Here is a 13154-nt window from a genome sequence, read left to right as displayed (position 1 = left end):
TGTACTTATATCTTTAATGCAATTAAGGAACTTGTGATGTTTGTATTAATTATCTTCTCTGTTTCTACTTCACACATAAGACTTGTCACCGCATTACACGATCTTTGTATAATCTTCACAGCCAGCCTTGACCTCAGTATCTTGTATCATCTTAGCTTAGATTTACTTTATCGCAATTTATTTTATTATCGTATTTCTACCGCTTTACTTTACTTTATCGCATGTTTAATTACTTGTACACAAAACTCTTTTATAAATTGAAAAACCCCTGGTCGCATATATCACAAACACAACGCAATAACGTCAAACAGTCTTAGTGTTCAACCTCGAATCACACCGAGAAACTTGCGGTGAAATTATACTTGGTTTCAACGCAAAGAAACTTGTGACAATGCATAACATACTACAAGAACATTCATTAATAACACATATCTAGAAGTAGTATCACATATCATCGCATAAAATCTATGTCATCAAGTTTATGGCATGGACTTATCATACAAAAATTCGCGTTACAATTATCCCAAATAAACAGAAGTTCATAGTTAGCTCAGGATTAAGATCGAGTTACCCTAGGTCATTGAAATTTTGAAATAGTCAGTACAGTAAACGATCGTTATAAAGAAAAATTGACTATTTCGATGTCCGGTCTTATGTAAACTCATTGTATAGGATACCTCCCACTTACATGTCTCCACATGAATGATTTTGGGATCACATTATTTGTATCAGTATAAAAATGAGCCGCATCTAATAGTGTCACTAGGATGAGGTACCCAATCTCATCCATATAGACCATTTTGGCTATATACAAAAACTTGATCCACTTTTATATCGCCTCATAAAGTTAAAGTATACATATTATAACCATGAATTCGTTTATTGGATTTTTATAACAGAATGCTATATCAACAACAATTTATTGAATAAAATACTCACTAATATTTTTATTGAAAAATAGAATATATTAATAATATTTACGAACTACGAGTTTAAGACATTCGTAACATTTGATACATTATAATATTAAATATTTATGAGAGGAAATAAATATTTGAATATGATTCAAATATTAATTCTATGAATTGGATTCATATTTTTAAATTTAATATAAATGTAATTTATATTAAATGCCATTAGTGAGAGAAAAGATACTATAGTTTATATTGTATTTGATACAATATATAAACTATAAGTTATATGTTATATTTGATATAACATACAGTTTAATATATATATATTATAGGATAAAGTGGTTATCATATAAATATATATTAAATTAATTATTAAAATAAATTAAGTTTTTTTAATTATATAGTTATTTTTGATATCATGTGAGTGAGGATTAGTTAATCTTCTTCTTCTTGCGTGAAAAAGAAAAGAAACAAGAGAAATATAGAGAATATCCCATAGTGAGATCTCTAAACTTTTGATCCTCTATTCTTTTTTCTCTATCTTCCTCGTCGCTCACACAAAATAGCTAGAGTTCCACTCCTCCTGGATCTCATCCAGAGAATACGAGATTGCTATTGTGGTAGTTTCCATTTGGATAAATTGGTTTTATGCTGTTCGTGATTCTTCAAATAGAAAGGAAACATGAAGATATCGTTCTTCAAGGGTAAGTCTCTTATTTTCTTTTTTTCTTTTCTTCTTCTTCTCTGTAATTTTCATTATGTGAAATTTGAATTTGGCACGATCCGCTTTTGCTACAGTCCCTTCATAGGGTTCCTTTACTTAGAGCTTCAAAGGATTGAAGATTTGAAGAGTTCGTTGGGTTGCCGATTCTTGAATTCGAGGACTAGAGAGTCAAGAACCCGCTTGCATCTTCTTCTTCCTATTTATTTCTTTTCCTTTGTATTTGGAAACTTCATGAATGTTATGTTGTGTGGTAATCACGAGTCACTAATTTGTGTTCTTAGGGTTTTGATCTAGTTTTATGGATTGCATGAACTGAGTTAATTAATTCTTAATTCAATTTATGCATAATTTATAAATATTCTTAGTCTTAATGCTTACGAACAATTTACTATTGTTTGAAATGTTCTTTTAATTAAGTCTTGTTGAGAAAGAGGGCGTTAGGTTAGATCTAGCATGTTAAACTGTTTAATCAAGTATGCACTAAAGTGATAGGAGATTAATAGAGATTAATGATGGAGAAACTTAATGCTGTAACTAATCAAGTAATTGCAAGGAATTGAATTAATGGTTAGTTATTAGAAAGGGTTGAGTTCGAGAGAGGATACCTGGGTATAAGACTCTTAAATCTATAATTAGCATGAAATCAATCTAAGATCTAGATAATTAATTTGGTTAATCCATCTAACGATATCATACTTTAGGACGTGTCTTTGTCTAGTTTCACCCCCGTGTTATCTTTTATTTGCTTTTTATAAAATTAGAATGATCTCTGAATAGCTAAAAGAGTCAAACCAATTTTTCATAGGACGATACTCGGCCTCTTGACCGTTTTAATATATTATAATTTGACGCGTGCGTTTGCCCTCACCATCAGCTCCCTCTAAGTGTGATAATATTAGTGTTGAACACTTCAATTTCCGATAGTGTGTGAGACTCCTCCTCACTTGATTATCTTCCTTATAACTCAGTGAACTCCTTCATATGAGAACTTAGGTCCCCCCAAGTCTTGAGAACTCCCTTCTCGATAAATAACACCTTATGCTCTCCTTAAAGCTTGAGAAATCCTTCTCGATGAATGAAGTCTCAGGCTCACCCTATGACCAAAAATCTCTTCCCTTCAACTGCGCCTTAGGCTCCCCCTAAGAAAAATAATCTTCATGTTCTTGAACGTTGCACAACGAAAATAGTGAGAAAAGATCAAGAACACTTTGTTGAACAAAACGACTACTAAGAACAAATACACTCCTCATAATTAACAAAGTAGAAATCAAAGAAAAAAAATAATCAAAGCCAAATCAAACGCATGGAAGATGATCTTTTGAAACTAGTTGGAGAGGCTCTAATGCCATAAAGATTTTGCAGAGTAAAAATTAAAAGAACTCCCCCCAAACGACTTTTATTAAACTGAATGAGATTTATATATACAGCCTCGGTTGAGAGGAGGAGAAAATAATAATTAAAAAGAAAAAAAGTACATTAAACAGCCTGAACAAATCTTAAAAAAAACTATGAACATCAAATTTACAATTAGCAAACTGAGCCATTTTTTGCCTCAGTCTTCCCTTGATAAGAACCTCTTCACGATTCTGTACAAGGTAGAGGCAGTTTGTATATAAACAGCTTCATTTATTTGTATTCTTCATCACATTCTTCAATTGGACAACTTCTCCCCACATTATTCATTGTGCAATTCTTCTGATTTCTCTAATTTTGATATTATACTGAAGAAATCTTCTTCAACATTACACAGAACCCTTAACATTTCTTTCCATGTGGCTACATCTTTATTATGCAAAGCGGATCCGATAAAAATCAAAGCCAATGGATGTCTTCCAACTTTCTTCACAATTTCAGTACAGAGCTCATTCTTATCTTGACCGTCATTATTTCCAAATGCATATTTGCAGAAGAGCAAGTTGGCATTTTCTTGAGAAAGTAACTTCACATTGTATTCTCGCATTTTATCTTTGTAATTCAGTTGATGAAGAATTTCTCTGTTTCTTGTTGTAATAATGACTCTGCTTCCCTGACCAAACCAATATGGACTTCCAACCAAAACTTCTACTTGTCTTTTCTCATCAATGGCATCAAGAACAACAAGAGCCATTCTACTTTTCATTTCATTCTGAATCATCTGTGCTCCGTAATCCTCGTCCCGAACTTCAATGTCATTTTTCAATAGAAGTTGAGAAAGTAGTTGATGTTGTAATGATAATAAATTATTTTTCTCAGAAATATGAAGAAAGCAACTACTCTGGAATTTGTGAACAATTTGATTGTAAACGACTTCAGCAATGGTTGTCTTACCAATACCAGCCATTCCACAAATCCATACAAAGTGTACTTCATTTGATTCTTTTAAATCAAGAAGTGCATGTACTTCCTCCAATTGCTCATCCATTCCAACCAAATCTTTGCATGAAACTTCAAACTTTGAATGAGTACTTGACTGAGATATCTGCTTTCCCATTTTGATGGCATTAATATTATCTACTTCTTCAGGGCTGCATTCTCAAAAGATATCAATGTTAGATCCAAAAGTTGGAACATCATAGAAGTGATGAAAAAAGTAAATGTGCATCACCTATTCTCTTCTTCTTCAATCTCATAAACTTTTTCAATTTTGGTGACCACCTTTGGAGGACTTGATGGTTGAGATGCTGATTTGCTTCCATAACAACCTGAAAATAAAATGGAACAAAATTAATGTTGAAAAATTGAAAGTAAGATTGTTTTGCCTTATATCTTTTTGAATCAACCCAAAAGCTTCAACTGATAGGTCATTCAAAACTTCTTGCTCGGTTACCGTATCAGGTAACATGAAGTTTCCCTCAAACTAAACATATATTTTATAAACATTGTGAAGTCCTTTAATTTTTTCAATGTGAGATCCTCAAAACGGCGTATCTTTTGGTTCAACATTCTTTGATCGAGTCTTTTTTGTATTCTTTTTGGCTGATCAAAGCCAGTTTAGGGTTTGTGAATTTCAATATATATCATGTTAAATCACCAATCTGCTGAAAAACTTCCTTCGATGGATCAGGAACGAATTTAATATTATATCAACGGTTTAGAAGAATTCTATTTATAATTTTTTTTTTCCAAACGGGGGGGGTTTAGAAGAATTCTATTTATAATAATAATAACTAAAAAAAAAAAAAACTTCAACATTCTGTGAGATATTGTCCTGGGAGTTTTGTCCTCCCACATATTGTAAAGTGGTAGGAAGCTTTGGTAACAGTTGTGGTTGAATGTTAATGCAATCATTCAAGTACAATGCCTTGAGGTTAACAAGCTGAGTCAGACTTTCTTTGAGCTTTACAAAAGAATTCTTGCTGAGATCAAGAATTTCCAATAAGGACAAACATTTGATATCATCAGGAATATCTTCATCCTCAAGATTGCAATCACTTAGATTCAGATCTTTGAGAGGCAGAACATCATTTCCACACAAAGCACTAAAAGAGTGCCAAATATTTCTTGATGATAGCCTTTCGCAATTTAAAGTTTCAAGATTCATTAAAGAAGTGATAGCATATGGTGCTTGGTCTACAGATGTTCCCCCAATGTCAAGCATGGTAAGAGATTGTATTGCCCCCAAAGTGAAAGGAATTTGGTGAAGTTTTTTGCAACCATTCAAATTGAGAGTTTGAAGCGATATCAATTTACGAATCGATCTTGGAAGACTGCAAAGCTGAGTACAATCCCTTAGGTTCAATAATGTCAAGTGGGTTAGAAGTCCAAATGACAAAGGAAGGTCTTGTATAAGAGTACCATCAAGGTGAAGTTCAGTTAAAGATTTGGTAGGTTTTTCAATCTCTGGAAAACACTCAAGGCCTGAATTGGAAAGAATCAAAGTTTGGAGTCTTTTGCAAGTGATTAGTTTAGATGGAAAGATTTTGAGATTGAGACAGTTTGCCATATCAACTAAAACAAGATGATTGAGAGTAGTGATGGAAGGATGAACCACACACAATCTTCCACAATTCCTTAATATCAATCTTTGGAGATTTGGAACATTTGAAAAATCAGGAGTCTCATCCAAATTCTCTGATCCACTCACATCAATCTCTTTCAACCAAATAAATTCCTGTAATTGTGGAAAACAAGTTCACAAATTTTCACATTAAATATCAATGCAATTCTCAATTTCTTACCTAAAAATAAAAGGAGTAGTTGCAAATTTAGCTATCAAATCCAATATATTAACAGATATAGCACAACAGAATAGAATTTGTATATATAACATAACTTAGATTTGCTAATAGGAGTCTATCAACTATATAGTCTATCATTCGATAGGATTCTATCAAGGATAGAGAATCTATCAGAGATAGAGTCTATCATTGATAAGAGTTTATTTGAAATATAGCTTATTATTAATAGATTTTGCTATATTTGCAATTTTTTAAAATCATTGCTATATACTTAACTATTAGCCCTAAAATTACTATATTTGAATTTATATCAATTACTATATTTGAATTATATATATATATATATATATATATATATATATACTGACCTTCTTTCCCTCCCAAAGTCGCATAAGATTACTATTGCGCAAATGCAATTCAAGTAGAGATTGTGGTTCAAAATTTGAGGGCAAATGCTTGAAAGGATAGCCATTCCAATTGAGAAATCGCAATTTATTTGACAGTTGAAGTTCAATATTTCCATCAACCTTCACATTGTTCATTTCTAATAACTTCAATTCCGTCATATATGCAAATGGCTTGGCCTCCAATTCTAATTCTTCATCCTCCATGTCCACAACTACTATTCCATGAACGTGTTTTAATCCCTGAAAAATAAACAAGATTAATAGTTACATGAACCAAACACAATAAACTAATATATCATTGTGCATGTTAAAGTAGTGATTTTGTAAAAACGATAGTTATTTGGTTCGTCTCTTAAAAATCACTTCCAAATATACTTCAAAGGAAATTTAAAATGAAATGAAGTTAAATGTTATTACTTACACTTTCTTCGTGATATACACGACGAAGATCTTTTCTGAGCCAAATCCTAGTTTGAGTTTCCCTCTTACGTCGAACATTTCCTCGACCCATACAACGAACCAAGGTATGCATTTGTACCATGTCATATGAAATCTGAATTAGATTTCTTTCAGCCAACAAGTGTAATTTCTTGTGGGATGATTTATATCCAAAACTCTCAAGTATTTCAATCACTCTATCCACACTCATCCCATTATTGAAGAAACAAGCCAAATCTAGAAAAATTTGTTGGCTATCATCATCTAATCCATTATAACTTGTCTTGAATACATCATCAAAAAGATCTTCGTAAAGTATTTTAGGTACCTTCTTAAAACTTTCTTCCCATTTATCGAAATCTTTACCATGCAAATAGGATCCAATTCAAATCAAAGCTGATGGATGCCCTTCAACCATTCTTACCATCTCCTCAGCAAGATCCCTAAAATTCTCATCCGGTGGCTCATGATCTTCTCCAAATGCGTCGTGATCGAGAAATTCAACGTTGTACTCAAAGATTTTTATGTTTATACTTAGGTTACACAAAGATTTCTATTTCGAGTCGTAACGATGATTCGACTCCCTGGATTAAACCAATCAGGACTTCTAGCTAACTTTTTTATTTGTCTTCTTTCATCAACCCCATCAAGAACAATCAAAAACTTTTTGTTCCTCAAACACTTCTTAATCAACTTTGCTCCATGATCCTCATTTTTAATTACTTTGTCAAGTTTCCCACCGAGTCTCAAAAGTAGTTTCTTTTGCACTGAGACTAATTTCTCGTCAGAAATTCTAAGAAAGCAATGGTTATAACTAAACTTAGTTGAAGGTTTTTGTAAAGAGCTTTAGCATGGTTGTCTACCAATACCACCCATTCCAACTATTCCAATAAAACGTACGTCATTTGAGTCTAAATCAAGGAGGTCATCCACTTGATGCAATTGAGGTGAGATTCCAACTATGGTGGAAGATTCTTTGACTTTGTTGATGATTTCATTGACTTGTTGATGATATCTGATTCATGGCTGCATATACATAGCAAATTAATATCAATGTTAGTTGTCAATGTTTTGTATGCTTTTTTGGACATGTTAAATTGTTCTAACAATCATCAGCAGAGTAATTTTTCATATTAAAAAGACAACACACTGATCTATTGCATAAACAAGTAATTGGACCCAAAATTTAAGAATGCATAGTAGAGTGCGTGATCAAGAAATATACAAGTTTGTATCAGAAAAATATTTTAATCATGATTACTTGAAAGAAAAAGAAAAAAGCCTGATTACATACAAGTAAAAAAAATGTTTTAAAAAAGAAGTAAGGAAAAGTTTTCGACGTAGCAAACTATTAATGAAAAATTAGGTCATATGAGAGAAAAATGTAGGTAACGTAGGATGCAATTAAGTATGTTTCTAAGAGGAATACCTAATGAAATATGATTTTTGAAGTTTTAACCAAACATAAAAATTAGTTTAACTGGTTTATATGTTTGTTTGGTTAAGCTTTTCATAAATTTACTTTTTGGGAAAAAATGTCATTTAAAAAAAATTGGAGCTTTATGCTACTTAAAGTAACTTCTAAAAGTTAGGTTGGTGAAATAATTAAGTTGGTTCAAAAGAAACAATTAAAATCAACTTTAAAATAAAGTTTTTTTTTTTTTTAGGTGTTTAATGGTTAGATCTCTCATCAAATCCTCACACTACTACTTAATTTCACCATGGTTGCCACCAGCTATCATTGCGCCCTATTGACCAAACCTTTTAAAATCAACTCCGATGACTAGCACAACCAACAACCTACCCCAGCGAAAAACCACCTTTGATGACACTCATTGAGGATGACCACCTTCAGCGACCTTCTCTACCGATTAGCTTTAGTGACCAACTTTGATGATAAGCTGCAACAAACAACGTTCGCAATGACCAGCTTTGGGAACGACTACCTCCAGCGATTGACTTTGATGACGAGCAACTACTACGATCAACTCTATCAACAACCTGTAAATAACTCTAACAACCTACTTTGAACGATCATATATTCTAAAATAAAATAGATGAAAACAATAAAAATCTGACTAGTGAACGTGTTTTTAAAAGCAAAGTGGTTGGGGATCGTGCAACCACTAGCATAACTTGGGTGTATCCCACCTTAACCACACACAAATAAAAAATATTTGTTAAACGAACGAAGGAAGGAAGGGATCTCATACTCCTTATGAGATAGATGAGTTACTCGTCATATTGTCAATTGGTTTTGAGATGAAACCTTATACATCTAATATGGTATTAGAGCCCATAAAGTCTAAATGGGATATTTGGTCCGATTAAAAGAATTTGAGGTTCGATCAAGAATGATGAACCTAAAAGAGGCACCATCTCGAGGGAGCATATTGAGAGTTCCATATTGGAAGAAATGAGGGATCTCTCCCCTGACTACTTTGGTTTTTGAACTAACACTTCTCTATTTTCTCTTCTCTCTTACTTTCCTCCTCATTAACTGTTTGACCTTTGTTTATCTCATTAAGAAAATAAAACGGTCATCTTTAATTAAGGTAGATAGATTACAAGAAAAAGAAAGACAATAATGAAAGTATAAAAAAGGATCTTAAGGCATAAATATTTTAACGAGGTTATAAGTTAGTAGTTATCAATTTGTGTAAATACCGAAATACATCTTTTTTATATTTGACTATTTATGGTTTCTTTGAGTTTTAATAGAAAACTTTGAACGATCATATGTTGTAGAAGAAAACAAAAGAAAACAAACAATTTCGACCGGTGGATGTGTTTTCAAGTTCAAGTACTGAGCTTATTAGATCAAAATAATTCGACATAAATAGAAATAAAAACAAATCAAACAAATTTGTATATAAAAATAAGTGGTTTACACATGAATGTTTTCATTTTAAACCGTTGACTGTTTTTGGAAAACATTTTTTTTTCCAGATAAATGAAAACAAACATTTATGATTATCTAGAAATTAACGTGTCAGGAATCAAAATCATAAATAACATCCAATTGTAAGGGTCATGAATCAACTGAATTATTTTATGTGAAATACATTTTAAAAAAACGAAAAAATTATATATATATTCTTTTAAAAGCAAAGTCGTAGATTACGCAACCACTAACATATTTAAAATTGTATTTTGATATCAATATAATACATATTCTATGTATCTGTGGATCGATATCTATTTATTTTATTCACTATATTCCAGTTTCTATATTAAAAAAAAACATAACGTCTGTCCTTATGTTAAAATATAGTCAACACATTGGACAAAAAATTGAAGACACATTTTTTTTTTATTATTATTATTAGATTATTATAGAGGGGTGGAGAATTTCTTAGTTAAAAACTTAAAAATGTTCATATAATATTGGCCACCTTGGGTCATTCATTTTAATGAAGGCTTCTATGAAAATTTAAAATAAAGACAACCATGTATTAATTAGAAATATTATGCAAGTATATTGGGTTATTTTCAAATACAGAGAAATGAACTGAAATATTTATAAAAAAAATAGTAGAATTTAGAATATGATTATGTTTTTCAAATATTGATAGTTCTAAAATTTTGCTATATTATTTAAATATTTTCAACAATTTACTATTTGAAATAATTTTCTATAAAAATTTGTTATTAAATAAAAGGTATGAAAAGTAATTAAAATGGTGTAGAAATGAAACTAATATGACTAATGATGTGTAGGTTTAATAATACCATTTTGGTCCTTGTGGATCTAGGATTTGTTTCATTTTTTTTTCTCTTAAGACTTTTAAATTTTATGTTTTAGCCCTAAATGTTTATACCATTAATTTGGATGCATGGCTTCAAATATGTGTATAAAGTACCAACATAGACATGTATTAAAAGTTACAAAAGCAGATTGCCAACTTAATTATACATGTATTAAAAGTAAAAAAAAAAAAAAAAAAAAAAAAAATAGATTGAGGCTGATATTGAGTTGGAATATTAGGTGTGATTTCAATAGGGTAGTGAGTCAAGAGTGTTTTTTTAGTTATAGGGTCAAAATCACTTAATATGTTTGTGAATGTTTAAGAGTAATGATTGAAGTAGTGATTTTATAAAGAGATTTTGATTACAAAATTGATTTAGTAAAATTAATTTTCATATATAATCGTATTGATCCAGCTTGATTCCAGACTTTTAAAAAGTGATTTTCATATATCAAAAAGTCATGTTAAATTATTATGTTTGATTCAAAAAATATTTTAGAATTGCCAATTTATTAAATAGAATATCTTTTTAAAAAAGAAATAATTATCAATACATAAATGGAGCAAATTTTACTTTAAGAAAAAAAAAAGAAGAACTAGGGCGAATTTGTGGGATTGATTGCAATTCCGGTCTATCACCCACTAAAAACACATTCGATCTAACAATTTATTTTGGAAGAGAAGTAATTTTGGCAATAACAAAAATGTTTGTTGATGTGAAATCACTCCTAAATTTAAAAAATACCCTAATTTTAACTAATAATGGTATGAGAATAGGTATTTTTGTACAAACTTTCAGACCCTTAGGATTAATGACCTTACTTTATAAATGTATGAAATTAATCTTAATGCTTACTTTATTAGCACATCCTACTTTTTTTAACATATTGCATTAGAGATGACCATGTGTATTGTAGCCCTAACCGAATACGATTTTTATTTTTCTTTTTTGTTTGTTTTCCATTATTCTCATAATTGATTGTTTTTTGTAAGAAATTTAATATATAGCGACAGAGATGGTTCATCATGTTAGTGCTACTAGTCATCCCTAACGAAATAACGATTTTTATTTTTTTTGTTGTGTTTTCCCCCTTTTATTCACAATTGATTGTTTTTTTGTGAGAAAAAATTAATATTAGCGACAGTGATGGTCATGGGTTAGGGCTATATGGCCATCCCTAACGTGAATCACAATTTTTTATTTTCTTTGTTTGTGTTTTTCCCCTTTTTCTCATAATTGATTGTTAGTTAATATAAGCGACAGAGATGGTCATCGTGTTAGGACTACAAGATCATTCCTAACGCAATATGTTATAAAATGTGATAAGTTACGTTATGACGTAAGTAAAAATGTATTATTTCATATATGTTTGTGAGAGGTGTAGATCATCAATCATAAGGGCCCACCTTTTGTATCTAGAAAAAAAAAACATGAAGAGAATATGACTATCGAAGGATTATTATTGGATTCTAAACACACTAGCAATAAATGGGGAAAGAAAAATCCAAAACCAAGAAAAATAAGTCAAAAGGTTTCTATGGATTGATTTTTCTTGGGATCCTAATTCGTCTTTAGTTGAACAAGCTTTTGTAGCTTAATTCAATTGAAAAAAAAAAAAAAAACAAAAATCCACTTTAGAAAGTCATTATATATTGACACGCATATCGTCAAAATTTGGAACTTAGAAGAATCAAAATAGAGATTTAGAAGGAACCAAAAATATATGGGAAAATTTTAAAATCAAAATTCATGGTTTTTGAAAACTTTACCTTTTTTCTTCTACAAATATTGTTTTTGGCAAATTCGCTGAATCTTTCCAAAGCAGAGTACATCTTGGAAGCTCCATTAAAAGCTTCTGCTTGACTTCTTTCTGAGAATACATCAAGATCTATTGTCAACTCTGTTTTTCTGAAACTTACCCTTTTTTGCTAATGATTGTTTAAACCTTGTTTGCAAACTCTGTCTTCAAAACATTCTTCAAAATCTGTTCTCAAGACCCACACTTACTGATCTTAGTTAATATCTCTTCTTTGCCTTACTTTGTGATCTTCCAATCTCTTCCCAAAATCTTCCAATTCCTTTACCAAACAAGATGGATGATCTTTGTAAAACACTGTGATTACTTCTTCATAATCTTCTCCCCTGCTTTCCATTATTCTGCTCAACTCTCTCAAACACCTAATCGAAGTAACATAATCTTTTGTTAGAACAACAATGAAATGCCTTGAATTTTTTATTGCCTCTTCCTGCATAATCTGACTATCACCTCCAAGTTTGAACCCCTCATAAGTCCTTAGCCCAATATTCGACAACTCTTTCGCCAATTCAGAAGCGAATTTACTGTCGTCGCCACCGCTACTGCCACCTCGGGAACTTATGAAGACATCATATGTCTTTGGAAAGGATGAGGTAGAAGATGGCTCCATGGTTTTGTTGAGAAGCTTGAGATGAACATTCTTTTTCATTTGTGAGCCTAAGGATAAAAAGTCAAAACACAATGTTTTTAAGAACAGCCTGCAAAGACGTGATAGTTAAACAATTCTTTTAATGTACTGTATTCAACATAAACGTGGGTTCACCGAAATTCTGACATTCCTAGGTCTACTATGTATTGAGGAGAGTTATGCTAAATTAAAAATGTTTGTTAATACTCATCAAATAACTGATATTTTATATTCAACAAATTTTGCTCTTGAAATACTCCCATTTGGTAACATTATCGGTCCATATGTCAGTTTTTCTTTAATTTATTAATGGAAAACTT

General features: G+C 31.1%; 2 protein-coding genes across 2 annotated transcripts; both read right to left on the bottom strand.

Annotated features, from left to right (window-relative positions):
- Positions 1–3072: 3072 nt before the first annotated feature.
- On the bottom strand, positions 3073–4493 carry LOC120079033 (disease resistance protein RML1B-like). Its single transcript, XM_039033215.1, has one exon. The coding sequence runs from the start codon at positions 4106–4108 to the stop codon at positions 3314–3316; it is 795 nt and encodes a 264-aa protein (XP_038889143.1). The 5' UTR covers positions 4109–4493; the 3' UTR covers positions 3073–3313.
- LOC120079915 (TMV resistance protein N-like) lies at positions 4188–12951 on the bottom strand. The gene is made up of 9 exons (XM_039034369.1): positions 12430–12951; positions 12160–12260; positions 7504–7655; positions 7184–7413; positions 7065–7151; positions 6624–6923; positions 6164–6442; positions 4802–5728; positions 4188–4319 (listed from the first exon to the last, which is right to left on the bottom strand). The coding sequence occupies exons 1-9, from the start codon at positions 12853–12855 to the stop codon at positions 4188–4190; spliced, it is 2634 nt and encodes an 877-aa protein (XP_038890297.1). The 5' UTR covers positions 12856–12951.
- Positions 12952–13154: the final 203 nt, after the last annotated feature.

The sequence above is a fragment of the Benincasa hispida genome, chromosome 6 (genome assembly GCF_009727055.1).
Source record: "Benincasa hispida cultivar B227 chromosome 6, ASM972705v1, whole genome shotgun sequence".
In the NCBI taxonomy this organism is placed as follows: domain Eukaryota; kingdom Viridiplantae; phylum Streptophyta; class Magnoliopsida; order Cucurbitales; family Cucurbitaceae; genus Benincasa; species Benincasa hispida.
The sequence above is the reverse complement of the archived record's forward strand: the minus strand, read 5'-3'. Positions and strand labels throughout refer to the sequence as shown.